Source organism: Panthera tigris, chromosome A3 (assembly GCF_018350195.1).
Source record: "Panthera tigris isolate Pti1 chromosome A3, P.tigris_Pti1_mat1.1, whole genome shotgun sequence".
NCBI classification, from domain to species: Eukaryota; Metazoa; Chordata; class Mammalia; order Carnivora; family Felidae; genus Panthera; species Panthera tigris.
The window spans coordinates 86,353,423-86,375,077 of NC_056662.1; the positions used below are offsets into that span (position 1 = coordinate 86,353,423).

The 21,655-nt window shown below is 48.5% G+C and overlaps 1 protein-coding gene across 1 annotated transcript; it reads right to left on the minus strand.

The window, feature by feature from the left end:
* Positions 1-17,056: 17,056 nt before the first annotated feature.
* On the minus strand, positions 17,057-19,813 carry ASPRV1 (aspartic peptidase retroviral like 1). Its single transcript, XM_007083509.3, has 2 exons — positions 19,787-19,813; positions 17,057-19,139 (listed from the first exon to the last, which is right to left on the minus strand). The coding sequence occupies exons 1-2, from the start codon at positions 19,811-19,813 to the stop codon at positions 17,871-17,873; spliced, it is 1,296 nt and encodes a 431-aa protein (XP_007083571.2). The 3' UTR covers positions 17,057-17,870.
* Between the last annotated feature and the right edge of the window lie 1,842 nt (positions 19,814-21,655).

Genomic DNA, 21,655 nt, shown 5'->3' on the forward strand with positions numbered 1-21,655 from the left:
ATTCTCTATTAAAAAAATTTTAATCGGAAGTAGTCGATTCCTAAATGCTTCCAAACTCATCTGTCATTCTTCTGTTTTTGTTTTCTTTTTTTTTTTTTTTCTTCATTTCAGCTTTGGGTGGGGGGGGAGGGGCAGGTGACACAAAGGATTTTTTTTTTAATTGGAATCTTTTCCAATGACCAGCTGAAGATTTGCACTGAAATACAACTTGTATGCCTTTTGCATTTTTAAAGCCTGCTTCCTGAATTTAAGCAGAGTGATAGTGTTGAAAGAGCCAGCTCAGCCTGTAACATGTTTGAAAAGATGTATCTGCACTTTGAGGTCCCTTTCGAATGCCATTCACGAGACCTCTCAAGCATTTTAATTGCTACATTCAAGCGCCTCACAAGTCCAAGATGCCAGATGCCTTAAGGCATCGAAAACTCAAGACTTTGGGCAAAGCTTGTGGGCTTGCATCGGGGGAGGGAGGGGAACAGAATTTGTGTATTTGTTTGATTTCAAAATAAGGCATCTGAGAGATGCCATTATTTTCTGTGTTTAAGTTAAACTGCATTTTTGTCTTTTGGTTGAAATGTACTGTCCCAATATAAAACAGTAATTATTTGACCTTTGCACTGTTTGTCTGGTCCTTTTCAATTTGATTGCATATAGAAATGTGGAATTTGATCTATTTTTAATGCACTTGTGATAAACTGACACCAGGGTTAGACATTACTTTTCAAAGCTTGAGGTAGACCGAGTCGGCGTGCCAGATAGGCCTCTAACCAAAACTGTAAATTCAGGACCAGCAAACTCAGCCCAAGGCAGCTAATCCTCTTCCCTCTGAGGGTGATCGGCAGCCCTCATTTGCCAACCTACCCTCTCATTCACTGATCCACCAGCGTGACTGTTAAGAGCTATAAAGTCTTTTTGGTTGTTTTGGTTTTTTTAAGCAAAATGAAAAACCTTTCTATTAGGGTTGTTGGGGGGAGGGGAATGGGCAAAGATATAAACCCCAGCCTTTAAAACTTTGACAATTGTACGTAAATAGAGATGTGTGTAAATATAGGCACATGCATATTTTTATGTAAAATTGATTTTTAAAAACTGAAAAGAAATCTATACTCTTACTGATCCCATCGCAATGCAGATGGGAAGGTAAGAGTATGTAGTCCAATTTCATGCAGTGAGAAAATACCGGTGCGTGCTGTTAACATCCCAGAACACAGTTTTCCACGCCTGTTGGCTTAGAATGGCAGGTGAAGCACCCAGGGTATTTTGTTTGGGTTTCTTCTGCTAAGCAAAGATCTTGAATTCTCCAAGGTGCTGATAGTGACTGCTGACTCCTTTCTCTAGTCACAGACCTAATGTTAGTTTGTGATGCTCTCTGAATCACTTGTTTGAGCAGGACCTAAATTCTCCTCCCAATAAACCCAAGACTCCAATAATGCCCAGGACGATTCAAAATTGAGCACTGTAATAGGCCCCTGACCCTGCAGTTGGCCACTTGAGTGGTTTTAGTTTTTAAAGGAAGCATTTTCTTTTATCCTCTTAAAAAAAAAAAAAAAAAAGAAAAAGAAAAAAAGAGTCCTTACCTGGGTTTCCTATGGGCCTCTCTGATCCGTCCCTTAAGTGGCCAAGAGCAAATGCTGGGGTGCAGGGGGAAAAAAATGTCAACCTAGGATGGTGATGCTCAAAGTAATGGTCAAGTGGAGTCCTGGGGCTCACTATGGGTATTATGGGCTTTTTTTCTTCTTGCCTCTGCCCCATCCTTTAAAGAAAAAACCTATTTTTAGACAGCATATACACATTATTTAGGCTTTTATACCATGCCATATTGGCAAGAATACCACTTTCATTATGCTTTATAACCTATTCCTGAATCTGTCTTCTCTTCCTCCTCCACTTGCTCCTCAAGCTTCCTCCTTTACCTGCCCTGAGTGTTGAACCCCAGGAAGTCAATGGCTGCAAGGTGATTTCCTGCAGGTCAATCTGTTTTTTGTGTGTGTATGTCTAACTCTTGGATGCAGTATGCTTAGGTAGCTGGCTACTGAGTTTTAAAATCCTTTCTGGGAGAAGATGACCCAAAGACCCTTTTAGAGGGGGGTGGCTTTTCTCATTCAGATCTCTGTGACTATGGGATATTTTGTTTGCAAAGATATCCGGGGGTGGGGAGGGGTGTGTGTACTATATGTGACTTATCATGATTTCTTCATTAATATTTATTACATGGATGATTTTCTTATACTACATTCTTCTGAAAGAAGACGACACTGCCTGGCACTGCCCGAGTCAGCTATTAAATGGCTGAAGAAATTGAGTATCTTGGTCTTCTCTCAAAATCATAAAATGAGAATTAGTAAGGCACCCAATTCCAAGATTTATCCACATTTTTAAGTTTGATTTCTTACTCTATGGGGGGTGGTGACTTAATGGGGCATTCTTCAGTTTAGCTTTTACCTGAGAACCAAACTTGCCTTTACCCCCCCCCCCCCCCCCGCCCCGTCCCTAGAATTGGTGCTCTGGGAATATTGCTGTTAACCATCAGTGTTGGGGGCCATCTTCCTAATGGTAAACACAGCCTACAGAGGGGAGCAGCAGATGAGAGAGTATGGAATTCTGTTTCCAGATGTTTATTTCTTTATGTAAATATGACGCCAATGTAAATCCTGTGTCAAGATCTAGAGAATGGTGCTTTTTACTACAGTTAGCACATGCATTTTTAGAACTACTACATGTTTTAGAGAATCTTTGCTGTGTATATGTAAACTTCTGTATCGTTCCACCGTTCACAAATAAATTATTTCATTATTAAAGAAATTTGGGTCTTCCTGTTATTTTGTGCCCTCTCGGGGTTTCTTTCTACTTCCAGAACTGAGTTAATCAGACTTTTTAATTTCATGGAAAATTCACTGGCCAAAAGTTTTGAGCGCTTAGGCTCTGTGAGAAGACTTCAGATTGTGTGGCTCGGGCTGAGCTCATGTGTTGATCGGAACCGATGCTGGTGTAGCTGCCCCTCTTACCTGTTTCCTGTTCCACACTCGCCCTTGGGTCACTGGTTACCACGCAGTCACCTCTGCTGATGTGGGCGACCAAGATGGCTCCCGGTCTCTCCAGCCCACGCTCTGCTGGGAAAGACGGAGATGGAGTCACAATTTAATACCACATAGTTGTGGAATAAAGTTGGGCAGGGACAGTGCCATGAGAAGTCACAGAGGTGGTGCCATTCAAGTTGGGCCCTGGAGAAAGTAGGTGTCAGCGAGGACAGGAGCCTAGAGCAAAGGCAGGCGTTAGGAAAAGGGGGCAGCCCCGCAGGGCTGGGGTGTGGCCTGGAGGCCAGAGCACGTGGTGAGCAATGGGACACGTGCAGGGAGGACAGACTGTGAAGGACACATGAGATTTACTGAGAGGAGAGAAGGCACCTGCTTTAGGGCATTAATTTACCTTCATTCATTCATTCAACATACAGGGGTTGAGCACCCTCCCTGAGCTGGGCTCTGTCGTAGAGCTGAGGACACATCTGTGGACAAAACACAAAACCCTGACCTCTGGTAACACTTTCTAGTGTCACTGGCTCTGGACCTCAAGTCCCGCCCAGCTAGCCTGATTCTTCTTGTTCCCTCAAGAAAGCACTTGTTCAGAGTCGAGTGGAAAGAAAAAGGTGGCTTTCTCCTTCTTTACTAGGGACCTCCTCTTCTTCAAACCACCTAAAAATTCCAGAAGGTTTCTGTGGGGCCCTGGAAGTTATCCATGATGGTGTACACTCTGCAGGGCTTATAAAAAAAAGGATCTTCCTGGTGTTTCTACTTGGGAGAAGTAGCCTTTCTCTTCCGCTTTCTCCAAAAAGCATGGGCCGAGCACTGGGCCGGTCTAGGATGTGAGATTCTAGAACCCACCTCTGTGGACAGACTCCAAACTGAACCCACCAGGCAGTGAACTGTCAGCAAATGGACAAAAGCTGCGCTGACCCACAGCACCAGGCCCCTGCTCACTGTGGCTGAGGGAGAGGAAGCTCTGGGCCGCAGATAATCACGGAGGCAGCTCTCACATAAAGAGCAGCCCCCACAAGATGACAAATCTTATTCCCAAGGTTTCCTGACTTTGCTCGCTCACGGCAGCCTGGTGAGGTGTCCTTCTTTCTGCCGTATGGGTCCGCATCACCAAAATGGTCAACTCACGGGTCCTGAGGGCTCTGCCTCCACGCCTCGGGGAGCTCCGACATCAGCTCTGCTGGTGACTGCGGCCACTGTCCCCGTCACTCAGAAGAGGATGCAGGCAGAGGGAGGGGAGGCATTTGGCCCCGAGTCCACAGAGCTGGGGGGCTCGAACACCAGAGCCCACCTTCCTTTGCCTCAATTGTTGCAAGAGCGGTGTCAAACTCTAATCAGTTTTCCATACATAGCATTTTCTTTTTTAAGCCTTTGGATGCGGCCGTTTTCCGAGAAGGGGCCTTAGGCCCCAGTTAATGAGGCAGAAACTGGGAAGGCACAGGACAAGTGTGGATCGCCACTGCTAAGTCATCATCCTCACCTTCATCTTAACATCCCTCTCTGCCTCTTGTGAGGAATAACCCCTGACCCTTGAAACTCATGGGGGTCTTGTGACAATAACCCAGCATGCTCCTAGAGGAGGACATTCTGTATAGGACTCGAAGGCATTCTTTCTACACCAAGTCTTCTTGGTTGTAGACCCTGTGACATCATTTCATTCAACTGTTATTTACTTAACACACTTCCATGTAGGCCTTGGAGTTCCCCTTAATCAAGTGCCACTTTGGTCCACCTCTTAGATGTCACCATGACCTAGATGAGGAGGAACACGGCAACCCTCTCTGTAAAGAGACTCTGGAGTAGCAGCCTCTTGTTCCCATCGCCCACTGGGCCTTCCCATTAATTAAGGGCATCGGGCTTCCCATGGCTGAGGGCTCCAGAGGCAGGAACCCTGTAGGAAAGCACTGTTCAGGGCTTGACATGGACTAGGCGGCATGTCGGCCCTCTGCCCACACTGTCCCATGTGGAATTCAGGGGACATCCTTGTGGGGACCACACAAAGCAGATGGGGATGCTCACTGACTAGGGGTGAACGCTTGCCCAGAGGAACAGGAAGCTGCATGCTGGAGGAGAGTCACTGACACCCTTTCAGCAGACAGGGGGGCAGGCTGTGCCAGGCCACAGCTTCCGGGACCCTCCCTCAATGTGCACAAAGGCAGCATCTCTGGTGAAGACAGGCTCAGGATTTAGTGGGACAACTGAGGCAAGAGCCGGTACAGAGCAAAGGGTATAGCCCCAAGGCCAGGACGGGGCTGGTGGACTGGGGACTCAAGGGCTGGAGAGGTTCACTGAGGTGCTGAGGGAAGAGAGAGGAGTGTTTTATCAGATGCTCTCGGCCTGACCTGGGGCAGAGGTGAGCGATGACAATCACGGTAGGGAGCTCTGTGTCAGAAATAGGTCTACCTTTAAGGAAACCATGGGCCTGGGAGAGAAGACACGTGGGAGGGCCTGGTGGACAGAGGAAAGGGAGAAACAGTAGCCCAACCAAACTTTCTGGCCAGGCTGGATAACACCCAGTAGCAGTCCCCAGCCCTGCCCCAGAAGGTCTGGGAGACCCAAACCGTCTCCTGGAAAGGTCACTTAAAAATGTCTGAGAAATTCTTGCCTTGCCTTACTGATATTCCCATCGCCCAGAAGGGATAGGATGCTGTTATCATGGAGCACTGGAGTGAATTCTGATCAGCAGTGGAATGAGAGATCGTCTGGGGGAATACAATGTCCTTTAGATACCCTGGATGGGGGTGGGGGGGGTCAAGCACACAGACTCTGGTCAGATGGATCCAAGGGCCAATGCCTGGGGCAACTGTCCTGGACTCCTATTTTCCCTGTTCCGTAAAGTAAGGATAATAATAGTATTTATTTCCTGTGGCTGTTGGGGGGATTATGTGAGACAGGGTATGGAAAGAACCTAGCCCCATGCCTGACTTTCAGGAGCATTCAGCACATGGGAGCAATCAGGATTATTTTACCAGCAAGGAGAGAAACCCCGCACTGTCAGAGACATAACTAAGGCTTTCAGAAGACAAAATTCTAACATTCAGAAAAGAAATCAGCCTGGAAGGGAAAATTACATGAGATGGCAGGGAAGTGTTCAAATATGTTGTTCTGACTGTGCTATTTAGACAACAAACAGCAGGCAGGAAGTGGCTAAACTGACAGGAGAGAGAGGAGAGTGACTCAGGGATAGAATATGGCCAAAGGTGGGGAAAGGGGCTTTTTTTTCAGGTTGTACCTCACCTAGATGCTGTTCAAAAAGTCAAAACAAATCCTAAAACCCCTCTAGCTCTGCAAGGCGGCTCAGAGACTCTCAAGGAGAGACCAGGAAGTACAGGACTGGTTAAACCAGAGACACCCTTGCTAAAATGCCTACATTTTGCAGGCACCTAATCAGAAGAGTGGGAGGCGCCTTAGAGACTAGGTCTGCAGGTGTCTTTCCAAAAGCAAATTTAGAACAATAGTAGTTAGAGTGCTAGCCAGTCAACAAAGACTCCACATTTCAACTGTGAACTCTGCAACTGCCAGGGCTGTGACAGTTCTCCACAACTTGGCAATTAAAAGCTTTGGTCAAAGCAGCTGCAGGGCAAGCACAGACCACACAGGACACGGAACAGCATGGAGCCTAGAAGAGGCATTAGTGGAAACAGATGGCCAAGAGAGGACTTGGGTGAGGCACTGCTTTCTCTTTCCCACACTTAGATCCCTCAATGATGGGTGAAACCACTTTTCAGAACTCAGAGCAGGAATCTAATTGCTTTTCCTGAAGAATGGGTGTGTGTTTCCTCAGGGAAAAGGTGAATCATTAAATGGATCACCTTTCTCTTATTGCTTAGGCTGCCAGGAAGCTCAGAGCCAAATTCACACCTTGCCTTTAGTAATTATGTGAGACCTTGAGATTTGTGTATCTAAATTCCCCCTAGTCTTTTCCCTGACCTTGATTTTTATTTAAAATTTCTTTTATTTTAATATATGTAATTTTGGAAGTCATTTAAGTTCACCTTTGCAGAGAATAGGGAAGATACAGTTGTATAAGAGTGCTACCTATGTATGATAATAATTTTTTAAAAATGTTCTGTTCCTCTCTTCAGCAAGCAGAGAGAAGGGAGGTTGACTAAGCAAAGGGTAAGGTTATTGGGGTCCAGAGTGCGGAGAGGGAAGGTTAGTATGGGTTTTTGTTTTTGTTTTTAAGCAATGGAAATAAACTTGCCAAAGGCTAGTAGGGAGCTGCATCAAGGCTGAAAGCAATCCTTACTTGTCTATAGGAACTGGGGCTCCTCTGGGGGTTTCCACAGAGGCTGGAGGCAGCGGCAGAGTTGGCCTGGGTCTGAGTCACCTGTCAGAAGCAGAAGGAACACCACCCTTTCTCCCCAACTCAAGAAAGTTCATTGAATTGCAAGTAAATGAGAAAATTGTTTTCACCCCACTAGCCTGGAATCTGCTCTGTTGTGTATTTCCAAAGAGAAAATCAGTATTCAGTAAATTTCAGTATTAAAAAACTCCCTGTGGTCCCACGGAGATTAAATTAGTGGATGCAGGTCTATCTACAAGAAGGCATCCAGTGGCATGAATGGAACATGTTCCCCAACCCTGTCCCATTCAACATGAACACAATAATTTGGACTCAGGTATGGATGGCACATTCTCCACATCGGAGGATGACCCCAAGGTGGCAAGATGGCACTCAGATTGCCTAACAGAAGCAGGATCCAAAACTTCTTGAGCACTAACGTGAGGTGGCATCTCAGATAAGTGCATCTGAAGAGATTAAGTGCAGTCCCCCACCGCATCCTTGGCTGTGGACACGCCAGTCCCAGAGGGGAGTGCTACCTACTGCCGCGGGTCAGAGAGGAAAGGGGTCTCAGTGGCCAGTGTCTAAAAGTGAAGGGGCCACCACAGAGTGAAGCCATGGGGAGGTCACTGGGAAACTGGTCTCCCCCTGTCTGCCCCCAGGATCTCCAACAAACACCATTATCCTTTTAAAACAAACCTCAGATCCCAGCCTTCCTCAGTGCAAAAGGCAGCTGTGGAACTCTCTCAGTGGAATATTAGAGCCTCCTCAGTGGCAAGTACCCACCTGACCTGGCCTTGGCCACCCTCCTTGACCTCAGGTCCTGCCGCCCTGCCCCATGGGCTGTTCCCTAAACACCCCTGGCGTTTGCACTTGCTACTCCTTCTGCCCAGAATTCCTTCCCCCGACACCTCCGTGGCTTTCCCCTTCCTTCACTCCTGTCTTTGCACAGAGGTCACCTTATCCACGAGGCCCCTGACCCCCTCTGTATAAAACTACATATCCCTCCTCACTTTCTAATCACTATCCCTGTCATCCAGATTCATCTTTTCTTACCACAGGACATTGTTTTGTCTGTCTGATATTAAAATGGGATTCTATAAGAGCAAAGACACAGCTCTCCACACCAGTGGCGCCCCGGTACCTACACCCGTGCCTGGCACACGGCATGTTCAGCTGTCCACATTTGCACACAGATGGACAAGGAAGTGAATAGGAGCAAGAGACAGACTTCAAGCTCCCAGCTGAGGCAGGATGAGAGTCTCTGGGGCCATGTGGCCCAGAGGGCAGATGGTAAAACACGGTGAGTGAGGGGTTCACTACAAATGAAGGACTTTATCACGGGCGGGGTCAGACGAAGGAGGGCAGAGTGCCACGGAAAGTACCTGTGCTTTAGAATAATCCGCACGACTTCGTCAAAAACAAAAGCAATTTGATAGAAAACAATCTGGTTTGAGAACAAGTTGGTAGGAGTGCGGGGAACAATTCAGCCCAAAGGACAATTCGGTAGAAAAATATAGTCCACATTATTTTTCAAAAATTGGGATTTGGGGGTGCCTGGGTGGCTCAGTCAGTTAAGCATTTGACTTGGTTCAGATCATGATCTCACAGTTCATGAGCCTGAACCCATCATTGGGTGACCATGAGCCCCACTTTGGGTGAGCCCCGCTTATCTCTCTCTCTGCCCCTTGCTCACTTGCACCTGCTCTAAGTAAATACACTAATTAATTAAATAAAAAGCTTAAGATCAACTTTTTTAAAATGGGATTTTGATGTAGAATGGAGGTGGCATGCATCATTTTGTACCATCTCAAGTATTTTGCCTTACATTTCTAGTTAATATTCTAGCAACCTGTCTTAATACTGTTCATTTTTAAAAATGTATTGTGAGGCACTCCTGAGTGGCTCAGTCAGTTAAGCATTGACTCTTCAGCTCAGGTCATGTTCTCAAGGTTTGGGAGTTCGAGCCCCACATAGGGCTCTGTGCTGACAGCACAGAGCCTGCTTGGGATTGATTCTCTGTCTCTTCCTCTCTCTCTGCCCCTCCCCACTCTCTCTCAAATAAATAAACATTTTTTTTTTAATGTATTGTGAAATGCCATGCACATAAAGGTGCAGAGAACATAAATGTTCTGATTAGTGAAGTATTGTAAAGTAAATGCCCACATAAACCCCATCCACTCAAGAATCAAGACACGGCTGGCCCCCAGATGTCCCCAGATGCCCTTCCCGACACATCATCACAGCCACCCTGCTTCTGTCGTAAAAGCATATACTTTCTCTTGCCTTTATAAGTCTGCCTCAGTGGGTATCTCTACACACCATGGCTTCATTCGGCCTATTTGTTTTGGATTATTATCTAAATGGAATCACACTGCACATGTTGGTGTCTGGCTTCTTCTACTTACCGTTATGGCCGTGAGGTTTGTGTGTTCTGTGTGGCTGCTTTGCATTCCATTTCCTCACTGTGTTGTGAGGTTTGTAATGGCAAAATGTTGAAAACAATCTGAATGTCCAAGATAGGGGATTAGTTACATAAAGTATGGAGAAAATACTACGTCATCCTATTTTTGCTAAAAAGGAAGAAAGAAAAAATAACAGTAGAAGAATGAAGGAAAACGCATCCCTGTAAATGTCCATAATAGAGAAAGGTCTGGAAGAATAGGTCATGTCTGACCTTGGGAGGGGGGTGGCAAGTGGGTATAAGGTCTCTCATGGAGTTTCTTTATAGATTTCTGGATTGACCTAATTTTCTGGTTTTCCCATAATGAACACTCACTGCTTTTGTAAAAACACCAAAAACAAATTACTAAAAGGAATTTAAACAATGAAAAAAATTAACCAAACAAGTAACAAAAGGATCCGAAATTTGGGGGAGCAGTTTAGGGGAGTTCTTCCACCCAGTTTATTCTCAGCCAATTATGTCTCTTCTATTTGTTTGGTAATTTTTATAAATTTTTACAAATTGGCAAAACAAAAAAAAAAAAGTTTTCTAACCACAGTGAACATGTTTGGAAGTTTCACAAATACCTTACATACTGTTTAGTTAACCAAGACCTATTTATTGAACATTTCAGCTTTTCACATTCGTTTCCTCCCACTTTGTCTTTCCTTGCTCTATTTATAATAGATGAAAACAAATTCGTTTTTACCAAGTCTTTGCGTGGACTGCCCCAGCAGAATGAATTGAACATTCTGGAGTAAGAGGGCCTTAAACTCTAACTCAGCTCAGCTATTTACCATTTGAGCAATGTTGAGCCAACTAACCTCCCCCAATGTCAATTTTCCCATCTGTCAAATGGAGATAAAACCTACATTCCGGGGGTTTTGTAAGACTTAGAAAGAAACTGCCAAATCAGCAAACTGTGAGTTACCTCAGGCCAGTTTCTCAGCCTTGGCACTGCTGTTGACATCCAGGCCTAGAGGATTCCACATTGGGGGACCACTCTGTGCATTGTGGGAGGCTTAGCAGCAGCCCTGGCCTCTATCCACAAGATGCCAGTGGCACTGCCCCCCACACCTCTCTGAAGTCTGTGACAGCCCAAGAGGTCTTCAGACATTGTCAAATGTTCCCTGAGGGGCAAAACCACCCCTATTACCTCAGAAATTGGTCCCCCTTCCCCACTGACCCTGCTTATTAGCCTCTTCACCCTGTACCTGGGCCATTGCTGTCTCCCCAACAGACAACCCCTTCCATCCGGTCTTATGCCTGTGCCCCTTCCACAGGATGCTGGAATGTGCATCAGAGCAGGACATGAAAACAACAGTGTGTGCTTTTGCTCCAGATTCTTCTCCTGACTCTTCCATCTCAGGCAAGTAGCCTGGCCTTTTAGGGTTTGCTTATGTTCCTGGGCTAAAAGCCAGTGTTACCTGTAAGATATGGTATTTTTCCTCCCCAACTTTTGTATCTGCCTAAACCCATGGATGAGAATCTGTCTGAGCTCCCTGGACAAGGAGGTGTGGGATGGGCTCAGGTGCATATGAGATGAGGAAGACAGATGTGCCACAAGGGATGGATGGCGGTCAGTCTTGGAGTGAACAGGCACCCATATGTCACTCAGTGGCCTCACCCTAAAGAAGTGGCAGGACATCACAGGGAGGGGCTGCCTGGTGTCCCTAGGAATGCAAGACCTGAGACCCAGGCTCCTAGTACCCCTGTGCCTAGCACAGAAAACAGCACAGCCACGTGGCCTAAAGGGATCACGTGAACAGGACATGGGCATCTCCATGATAACAGCATACCATGTGTCCATGACTAGCCTCCCCTCTCCCCACAAGGCTTCAATGCTGCATAAGGTTCTGAGAAGGCCCCCAAAATGACTGAGACTTCTCAATAGTCCAGATGTAGTCAGCTTTAATTTTGGAAAAACATTTTAAACTGTCATTTCCCACACATCTCTGTGTTTGTGAACTGGGGCTCAGATGCATCACTCATGGAGATGTCATGTTAACTGCCTCCCTATAACACTTCCACAGCTCCCCACTACCTAAGGATGAACGCCCTGATTGCACACAGTAGAGGAATCAGGTGCTCACTCTCCACGCTGGCTCCCAGCGTGTTCTGTCCCAGAACAGACATCACTAATCCATCACAGCATCTTTCTGGCTGTGTCTGAACACAGGCAGGACCAGGATGCTTTGCAGCACCACCCACCAGACAGCTGCACGGATCTGGTTGATACTAGAGATGAAATCAAGTATTTTCTCTACTTTAGACCTACATCCACCACCACCTCTCTCTCTCCCTCTTTCACACATACACACACTTTACTGCTTCTTGAATTGGGATATACCATTGGCACATACACTTATGTTTTTTTTTCAAAAATAATTATTATATTTATAATGTACTTTTTAACTGAGTGCATCTTAAAGCTGAAGGAATCCATCATCAATTATCCCTGGCCTTCTGGAGCCACCTCAAAAGTCATACAAGACCCTCCACGCCTGGTTCTGTGTGTCTCCCCATCCCCAATCACTCGGTTAGCCAGCCCAGCCCCACTGGTCCTTGCTCCCTTTCCTCACCCTCCTCCCTCCACCCCACATCTTCTTGGGAACAGCCACTTGTCTTCAGCTTATAGATCTCCTCTGTGAAGCCCTTCCTGATCCCCACCATGTGACCTTGTGCTCCCAGCCCTGCACAGATGGGAGTGGGGAGGGGACACAGCACGGAGCCACTCTGAGGCCTGGGGTTCCTTTACAGAGCTGCCTCCTTCCTCAGACTATAAATCCCCGGAGCTCAGGGCTCACTTCACACACTTTCTAGGGTAGGAAGATGCTCTAATAGGGGCCCAGAGAAGCAGGGCGAGGGGAGGCAAGGCTGGCTGAGGACAAGCCTCACAGACGGCATGTGCTTTGGAGAACTGCCCCACTCCAGGCTGAGGGGAGGCTGGCCCACAGTATGTGAGCAGGCAGAACTTGAGAGCCAATGTGTGAACTCACACGGAAGAACACAGCAGCTAGTTGGAAGAGGTGGTAAGCGTGGCCTGACCAGAGTTTGCCCTCCTTACAGCCCAGCCAGGGAAGCCACATTCATTACCTGGATTGCTTGGCAACAGTGGACTCTGGATAGGACAGTGACTGATGGAACTAGAGCGTGTGGTGGCATCAGCTGACAGCTGCCTCAGTAGCTCTTCAGTGGCTGGGGACCAGGTGGGCAGGCCAGGTGACTCCTCTGGGGCATGGAGGCCAGCTACTCCCTCAGCACTGCCACAAGACGTATGGCCTCCAGTCTCTAACTCCAGCTGCCCTAACAAACACCTTGTGTCCTCAAGACAAACTAATACCTTCAGGCTGACACGTAGGGCCTCACACACCTGGGAGCCTTAGGTCTCCTTAAGATGACTGCAGTCTGATTTCATAATTTATTTTTCTTATTTGCTGCCAAGGACCACCCACACCTGAGTAGGTGATTAATAAGTGGTTGCTTGTAGGTTTGTTTTTCACAGTCATATGGGCTAACAATTCTGAAACTACTTTCTGGGTATTCTAACACTAAGAAAGTAGGTCACTTGGAGTCAGATTTCTCATTGGAGAAAGAAGTTGCAAATGTGGAAAGGGAGAAGGTTAGAATAAACCCTATGGTTCTGGGTTGAAATTGGAGGTATCAGTATGAACTCATTTTTAATACAGAGATAGAAACACATAGAGATATACTGTTGTTTTTTTTTTTTTTCCCTTAGATCTGACCACCCCAGTAGCAATGTAATAGAAGGGTATCCCAGTAACAAGGAACACACCTAACATCCAGATCCTGGTTTCTGAATATCTGACTCCACCAAAAGGAACAAGGGCTCCTTGGAGAAATGGCCTATTCCAAGGCTGGTACAGTGAAGATAGAAGATGAACCTGGAATATCTCCTTACAGAAAAGAAGTAAGGGCCCAGATCATGATGGGGATATGGCCCAAGAAGACAGAAGCCAATTTGAAGAGGTTCCCAAGGCCAAATCTGAAATAATTTGAGGGCCAAAATAATGGTAGTAACCGACCATAACTCATGGAATAAAATAAGAGTCTGAGTCTATGATGACATGAATAATAGACAGTAAGGGAAAACTCAGAGTTGAAGGACTGCATATAAATGTAGGGAGCAGAATTGGAAACATCATCGGCAGATGAAGATCATCCATGGATCTAGTGGTTAAGTCTGACAAGACAAGAAACAAGCTATTTGTATAGTCTCACAGGATCAACCCAGAAAACATTAATTATACACAACAAAATAGTCCACAGTGGATAAACCTGGGCAGACACTTTGACCAATGGATTTAAGTCATCACCAGTAATGAACCAACAGGCACCTCGAGGCTCCTGATGTGCACTGGCAAGGACACATCATCACTTTTCTGGGCATTCCCACCAAAAATGCATGACCCGAATCTAAGCCCAAGAAAGCATCAGTCCGCCAAAGGTAGACTCATGTTCTACAAAATAACTGACCTGGCCTCTTCATAAATGTCAAGGGCATGAAAGACAGACTGAGGACTCATTCAGGTTAAGGAGGCCAAAGAGGCATGGCAACAAATGCAGTGTGTGGCTGGACTGAGTCCTGGACCAGAAAACAGTGGTTTTCTTTTGCTATAAAGGTCACTATTGGGATAATTGGAAAAATGTAATAAGGTCTGCAGATCAGGTAAAAACAGTGGTATACCAACGTTAGTGTCCTGATTTTGATCACTGTATTGTAGTTATGTAAGAGAATCCCTTGTTTTTTAGGAAATAGACACTAAAATCTTTAGAAGTAAATGCATATTTATTTGCAATCTTCAAACAGTTTATACACATCGATACAGACAAGGAGAGAATGAGAAGATAAGATTAATTGGTAAAATGTTACTATTTGGGGAAACTAGGTGAAATGGATGGAAATTTTTTGTACTGCTTTTGCAGCTTTTCTGGAAGTCTGAAATTATTTCAAAACCAAAGTTTAAAAGTAGAATAAATGTTTGCTGGATAAGGCATGAGGAATTATGTAGCATAGTGTGGGGAATTAGTAGCCATTTAGGGTGTGATGGTCTCATTTGAGAAGTGGGTACCTTGCAGGAGCCATGAGTTGCCCCTTAACTAGATTGTTCTCGGCCAGAGCTTTTCAAACATTCCCGTGCATGAGAATCACCTGGCAAGCTTGTTCAGTGGAGGCTCAGGTGCAGGTCTGGGGGGATGGGTAGAGATTCTGCATTTCTAACATGGTCTGGGGGCCACTGATGCTGCTTTTCTGCTGGCCTGGGTGTCACCCTTTGGGTCACAAGGGGACATAGACAGGTGGGATGTAGACCACAAATTCTGCAGCCTGGCTGCCCGGTAGGACCCTGAAGAACCAGCTTTAATTGATGCTCCTAGGTGATCCTAATGTGCAGCCAGTATTAAACCTTTACAACCTTCCCTGTCTCCTTCCTATCATCTCAAATTCAGACCCTAAGTCTGAATAGTACCCTAGCTTCCAGAGCTACACTCGCCGCTGCTGCTGTACTCCCATCACACACTCAGAAGCTGGAAGGGTCTTTCTGATCCTCCACGGTTTAAATGTTTGTGTGCACGTTACGCACAAACTCCTCACAGGCACAAAGCCCTCTGCGATGTGCCCACAACCTACTTTTCCTAGCTGCTCTCCAGGGCTCCCCCCTTGATGCTCTTCTCCCAGAGGCTCATGTCACCGGTCTTGCAGCCCAGGCTCCACCTTCACGTATTTGCATTTGTAACCACACGCACAGCATTTGTCTCAGGTCTCTGGCCCCCAATCCCCGCCCAGGTTAAGAGCCACCGCTTAGTTCCTTCCTCCATGGGAGCCTGTGCTTCAGAAGTCACCGATTTCCCCTCTGGCTGGACCCACCTTGGGGCTCATTTTTCTCCATGGGAGAGAGCTGGTGGCTCAGACCGGCTCCCCTCACTCAGAACAGGGGAGCAAGCATCTCCGCAGCAGAGATACAGGTTACCCTGTTCCTGTTCACATAGGACGGGGCTCAGCAGCTGCTGTACCTGGGGAAGGGCAGAGCAGGGACAACCTGGGTGTTGGCCAGGAGTTCCAACCTGGCACCCAACTCCCCATCCCCTGTCCACCTCCCTACCCTCCCACGGCTCACCCTCCCTCCTTCAGGCTCACCCTCCCTCCTTCAGCCCCGCATGTGCTTCGGATCTGAAGGACCTGAAGGAAAATAGGTCACAGGGAGGTGCCACCTGGGTTGTCCCCTGAGGGGAGGGCTTGGCCTAGGAGAGAAGCCACATTTGTTAGGAGCTGAAAACCAAACTTGAGAAAGGGACCTGGGAGGCACAAGGAGACCATCCCCTTCCCCAGTCCTCCTACCTCCTTCTGGAGTTCTCCCACCTCCACAGCCAGGCCTCTCACAGGGCACCCCCTCTCCAGGCCTCACTTCACCGGAAAAAGACTTCCTTCTGATCCAGCACTGCCCACCGCCTCACGTGCCCTGAGCCTGGAGCCAATTCCTTTTAATACGCTTGGCTGCGCAGGGATGGGCTGCAGTAATCATGAGGATTAGGGCTGCACCTGGGCCTCAGTTTCCAGGAGAATCACAGCTGGACTCTGAGAAGGAAGCAAGCACCCCTGGCTCAGAGCAGCTTCAGGAGGGCCAGGGTCAAGTCCCCAGGGGCTTCTGAGAAAAAAGACTCATCCCTGCCTCTGGCTCCTGCTTAGCTATTTGTCTCTCCCCTGGGGACGGATGTCTGGGTGGAAACTTCCAGGAGAGGCTCATCCCACCCTCATGAAGGGAAGATGGCCTTCATCTTCAACAGCTCTTGAGGCTTTGCACCCTTGGTCTCCCTGCAGATCTTTTCGCCTGGGTGTTTCCAAATTTCCAACCCTACTGAGTTCCAAAGAGAGAGGCAGAAACCTGGGAGCAGATATGAGGTAGAGCCCTAAAAGAGGTGAACACCCCATTCCCAGATCTAGGAATGTCCTCCCCACTTCATCCCATCTCTCTCTTTCAGGCCCCAAGTCCCTCCAGGAAGGAGCTGTCCTCCTGATGCCAGAGCGCCCACTGCTACCTGCTCCTCTGTCCTCCAGACTCCCTTGGGCTGCCCCGTGCAGGTCAACACTTGTCCCCTCACCTTTCTGCCTCCAAGGTCACCTCTGTTTCCCCGGTGGCTGTAAGAACTATTTGTCAGGAAGGTACTTGCCCACTTGTTTACAATAACCATAATCTTCCTATCTCCAATCAGCACCTCACAAATAACTTTAGGGTCACTCTTGGGGATAAGAGGCAATTTGGATGCAAACATATTGGAGTTTGAAATAATTAGAGGAATTATGGAAGAAATAAGTAAAAATATTTGAAACTGAGGCTATCTTAGAAAATCCAAAACATATATACAGTCACTGTGTATATATTCTCTTACATCTCCAGGCTAGTCACTCACTGACTAGATCTTCCTTCTCTTTGACATTTTCTCCCTGTTGTACCCAGCCTCTCACATCCATTCCATTCATCCCCAGTCAACACATTATGTGGTTTTTCCATGAGTCAATTTTTATTGGTTTTTGAAGTAATGAATTATTGGCATAAGGCTCGATGGGTTTCAAAGCAATGACAGAAGGAAACTACATCATACAGGTAGGTGGGAAGACCCAACAGGAAAGAATCCCAGAGCAGCTGTGACCCTCATCCGCAAATGCTGGGTCTTGCCTGTGAGGATCTTGCAGCCAGGACCCAGCCCAGCTGAAATAAACTGCATGCACCTCAAAGTGACTGAGCCATAACTCAGGGGATCGATCTGACGGGGTGCCCCAGTTCTCTCTCCAAGACAGTCACTTCTAGCCTTCTTGGAACCTTCTTCCAGCCTTAAATCTTTGGCAGCAATAACCGCTTGACCACCAAGAGGACTCTCCCTCCCACTGAGATGGCCAGCCTGTTCTCCCTCACCTGTGCCTTTTCAGATAGAAGCCTCCCCCACCAGCGGCAGCTTAAGGCCCCTGCAGAAAGAGGAGGAGGCAAAACCCAGAGGGCTGGCAAAACCCAGTGACCCCAGTGGGGATATCTGCCCTTCCCCTCCATTGTGGTGGGTCTTCCAACCAATGTTTGGGGGGTAAAGAAAAGGGGGCTTCTCAGTAGGAGAGCTGCTGTCCCCCCTCCCCTGAGGAGGGCTCCTCCTCTATGAGCTCCAGGTCGAACTCATCTTCCAGGGACCCTCCAACAGGCAGGAGCCGGAACTTCTTCCCCTTCAGGGTGCACGTGCGATGCTCGAAGTCCAGGACGGCATTGTGGTCCTGGAGCACATCGGTACCAATGATGGCTTCTTCAGCACTTGCATTGGCCACTAGGAACTCTGCCTTCAGCTTCAGCTTGCCCAGGGACACCACTGTATCCCAAATGCCCAGGATCTTCATTTCAGCCCCATTGGCCACTTTTACCACATTCTCAAAGGGCCGCAGAGTGTCCAAGTCACCATCTGTGACCTCCTCCCACAAGTTGGGGTGGACCACAGAGACCTGGGCCCCCGAGTCCACCAGGAACCTCACGGGCACTTTGCCAATTTTCCCCTTGAGGTAGTAGCCCTTACCCATGCTGTTGGCAAAGACGATCTCCTTGGGCAGGTGGCTGTGGGTGGCCTCGGGCCCCCCGAAGGCCTTCAGGAGGGTCTCTTTCACAGCCCCATAGTCTTCCTGGTCCTTGGGGCTGAGTCCACTGTAGACCTCCAGGGCATCTCCCCTGAGGGACTCTTTCAGGAACCTTAGTTTGGTGACATGGTCCCAATGGTTGAGGTCACTGATGGCCTCGAAGCGGTGCAGCCAGAGGTGTGGGGCTACGTTGGCTCCATCAAAGGGCTCCGGGATGAAGGCATGCTCCCGACGGCCCTCCCGGCTCCTGGCTCCACTCTCAGCCATCCCTCTGCCCTCCTCTGGAACTGCAGCAGCAACCCACACCAAGTAGAGAAAACCACAGAGCAGTGTGGGCGCAATCACGCTGGAGAACAAGGCCTCTCTAAGCAGAGTGTTGTTTGGTGCCCGTCTGGGGCAGGCAGAAGGGACCGGCGCAAGCTGGCTGACTGACTGCTGGACACAGAGGCAGGCAGCTGCGATAGCCTGCTCACTCTGCAGAGCCTTTTTGATGCCTAGCCTGGGCCCCCAGGGCTCCCCATTCTCCTTTGTTCTGGAAGCCCCGCCCCTGCTCATCCCCGCCCTCCTGCCAGCATCCTGCCCAACAAGCAGGATTAGTGCCTCACCCTTCTGCATCCATCCTGGGACTGGTACAGGGCAGCCCACGGTGCAAGAAAGTTCATCCTCAGTCAGAGGGGACCTACTCAGGTACCCTCCCCAGCCTGTGTCCCAGAATATACAGGTGAGGACACGGAGTATGTTATGACATCCAGGTATCTGTCCTCAGCTGGAGAGGGAAGAAGGAGGAGAGGCAGGGACCAAAGGCCCATCAGCTTCTAGGCTGGGGAAGCCCCTTTTCCCTCAACCCCAAGTGACCACTTTGAACGGCTAAAGAAAAGGCACATGCATTCACTAGGCTCCTACTTTGTGCACAGCACGGGGTGGGTAGGTGTTTTTCCTACATTCTAAACCAAGCTTGGAATCCCATAAAATTCTCCAGAGAGGCAGAGAGAGGACAGTCCCAGAATCAACAATGCACAGAGATTGTTTTTTAAATGAGGGGACACACACACAAGCATTTGCCATGAACTCAATTGCTACAGTCATTTTCCCTCTTTCATCACATCCGATCCAGAGTCAGCACTTTGTGGGGGACCAGACCTCAGCCGGAGCAACCTTTTTAAGGCCCTAAAGTGGGTTGGTGCCAACCCTGAACTTCTGGGAGGGTACACCGGGATCCAGATGGGCTCCAGCTCTGGGCAGACCCCATCCTCTAGGCCACAGTATTGTCTCCTCCCCTCCTGTTCCCTCTCACCTTCCAGGAACTTTCTAAGAGAGCCCCTTCCCCAAGTGCTACAGCCCTCCTTCTCCCCCCTCACCTGCTCATTCATGGAAAGAGCAGCCAGAGAATCTCACTCCCTTACGTTCTGAGAAGGGGAAATGTCCACCATGTTGGCAAAGCCAGTGGTGAGGTTCTGGAAGGCTTTGGATGGAGGAAGTTGGCTGTGTGATCTCTTGCTGAGGAGGGCAGGCTGCCTTGGGCCACCCCAGGGATTCCCAGAAGGCAGATCTGTGAGTCCTAGGGTTGGGGCCAGTCTGTGCAGAGAGACTGGGGCTATGGAGGTGGGGGGGGGGCCCACTTTCATGACCCCATTCAAATGGTCAAGGGGTCAAATGACCCCTCCATGGAGTCTTCTACTCTGTCTCTCACATGTGTGCCCACTCCCAGCCAAGCATGTGTTGCCATGCGGTGTGCTGGGTCATTTGTAACTCTGTCTCCTGCAATGACGTGGAGTGTGACGTTCACAGAAACCAGACACATGTGACCATCTCCATCCCCCATAGAAATTTACTCTCAGGTCACCAGGTGTTCCCTGCTGGTCTCCAGGCCTGGCTGAGTGCTGTCACCAAACAGGAGGGATTAAGACAGGAAAGGAGCAGGAACAGCAGAACACCTGTAGCTCTGGGCTGTTTTTCCTGGCCCAGAGCCTGTTTCTCATCGGCTCCCTGTACCATTCATCACCCAGTGTCTGGCTGACTCCCAGAGGACCCTGGCCCCAGTCCTGCCTCCGGACAGTCCCAGGGTCCCTGGCCATACAGAAAGATATGGCCCTGCTGCTCTCTCAGCCCCTTCCACCTGACACAGTGAGCTAGCAGAGAGGCAGCTGGGTCAACACCTCTCATCACAGCTGCCTGGCTAAGTAAGGTGGGGCCCTTGTACCATTCCAGAAGCCCAGAGGAGGGAGAGATGGAGTCACTGGGAAGGAGTCAAGTACAGGTGGGTCTCTGAGAAGATTGCACAATGAAAACCCTGCACCCAGAGAAATGGCCTGGCCACAATACCAGGAAGCCCCTTCTACAAGTGGACTTTTGTGGATAGATTCCCAACCCCTGGGATGGGTGTTGTGTTGTTCTGTGGTTCAGGGAACTGACCTAGTGGCTTCCTGGCTACCTGGTGTTCATCACCCTGCACACCTGGTCTCCTGGAAGTGGGAGTGTGTGAGGCAGCTGCATGTGACTGAGGGAGGGGAGAGGCAGGGTGGCTTGTCAGATGGCAAACTGCTAGATGCTCCAAACTAGGGCTTGTCAAACCATTGTGGTTGGCATGGAGTCAGACTTCCCCACTGCTCCAGATTAGAAATAGGTAGTCCCTGGGCCTTGGGCTGTGGCACTTCACTTGACTAGGTTTGCTGTTCACTTTGGCAAAGTCATTTCACATCCATCACCTCAGCAGCATCATGGTAAGCCGCAAGGCTGACCAGCCAGCCTTCCCCCAGGACTGAAGCACAAGGAGCATGAAGGGCTAAATGGCCTGTCTCAAGCCTGGGCTCATGCACTGTCCAATGCGTGCATAACATTTTGCAATACAGCCAGGGAAGTGGGAGCCTGGGCTCAGAGAGGCATGCGGATGGGTCCTGGGGGCTTGTGCTGTTGACGGCCTCTGGTGGGGACAGTGAGCTAATGGGAAGTGAGTGAGAGCTGGCTGTTAAATATTCAAGAATTCTGTAAGCCAGTTGTTAAACCAGTGGCAGCTTGAAATTGGACTTGGTGGGAGTATTTACACCACAGACATTGGAAGATTCTTAACAAGGGCTTTTTTTTTTTTTTTTTCCTGGAAAGCCAGCTGGTCATCACACCCCTGCATGGGGGCCTTTGTCACTCCCTCTCTCTGGGGCAGGTCAAACCCCATGGCCAGTGATTAACAAGTTTATTGAAATCTCTACTCCTGCTCAATCACTTGGGCCGGAATCCCCTTTCTTGCCTACCTTGCCCTGTACACTTGCCCAAACAAC

Bases quoted from the DNA above. Each gene is read 5' to 3' on its own strand.
- ASPRV1 (XM_007083509.3), bottom strand. From the start codon at position 19,813: ATGGTGGACATTTCCCCTTCTCAGAAC. The intron at 19,140-19,786 runs GTAAGGGAGTGA...AGCTGAGGACAG, and splicing joins ACATTTCCCCTTCTCAGAAC to ATACCTGGATGTCATAACAT.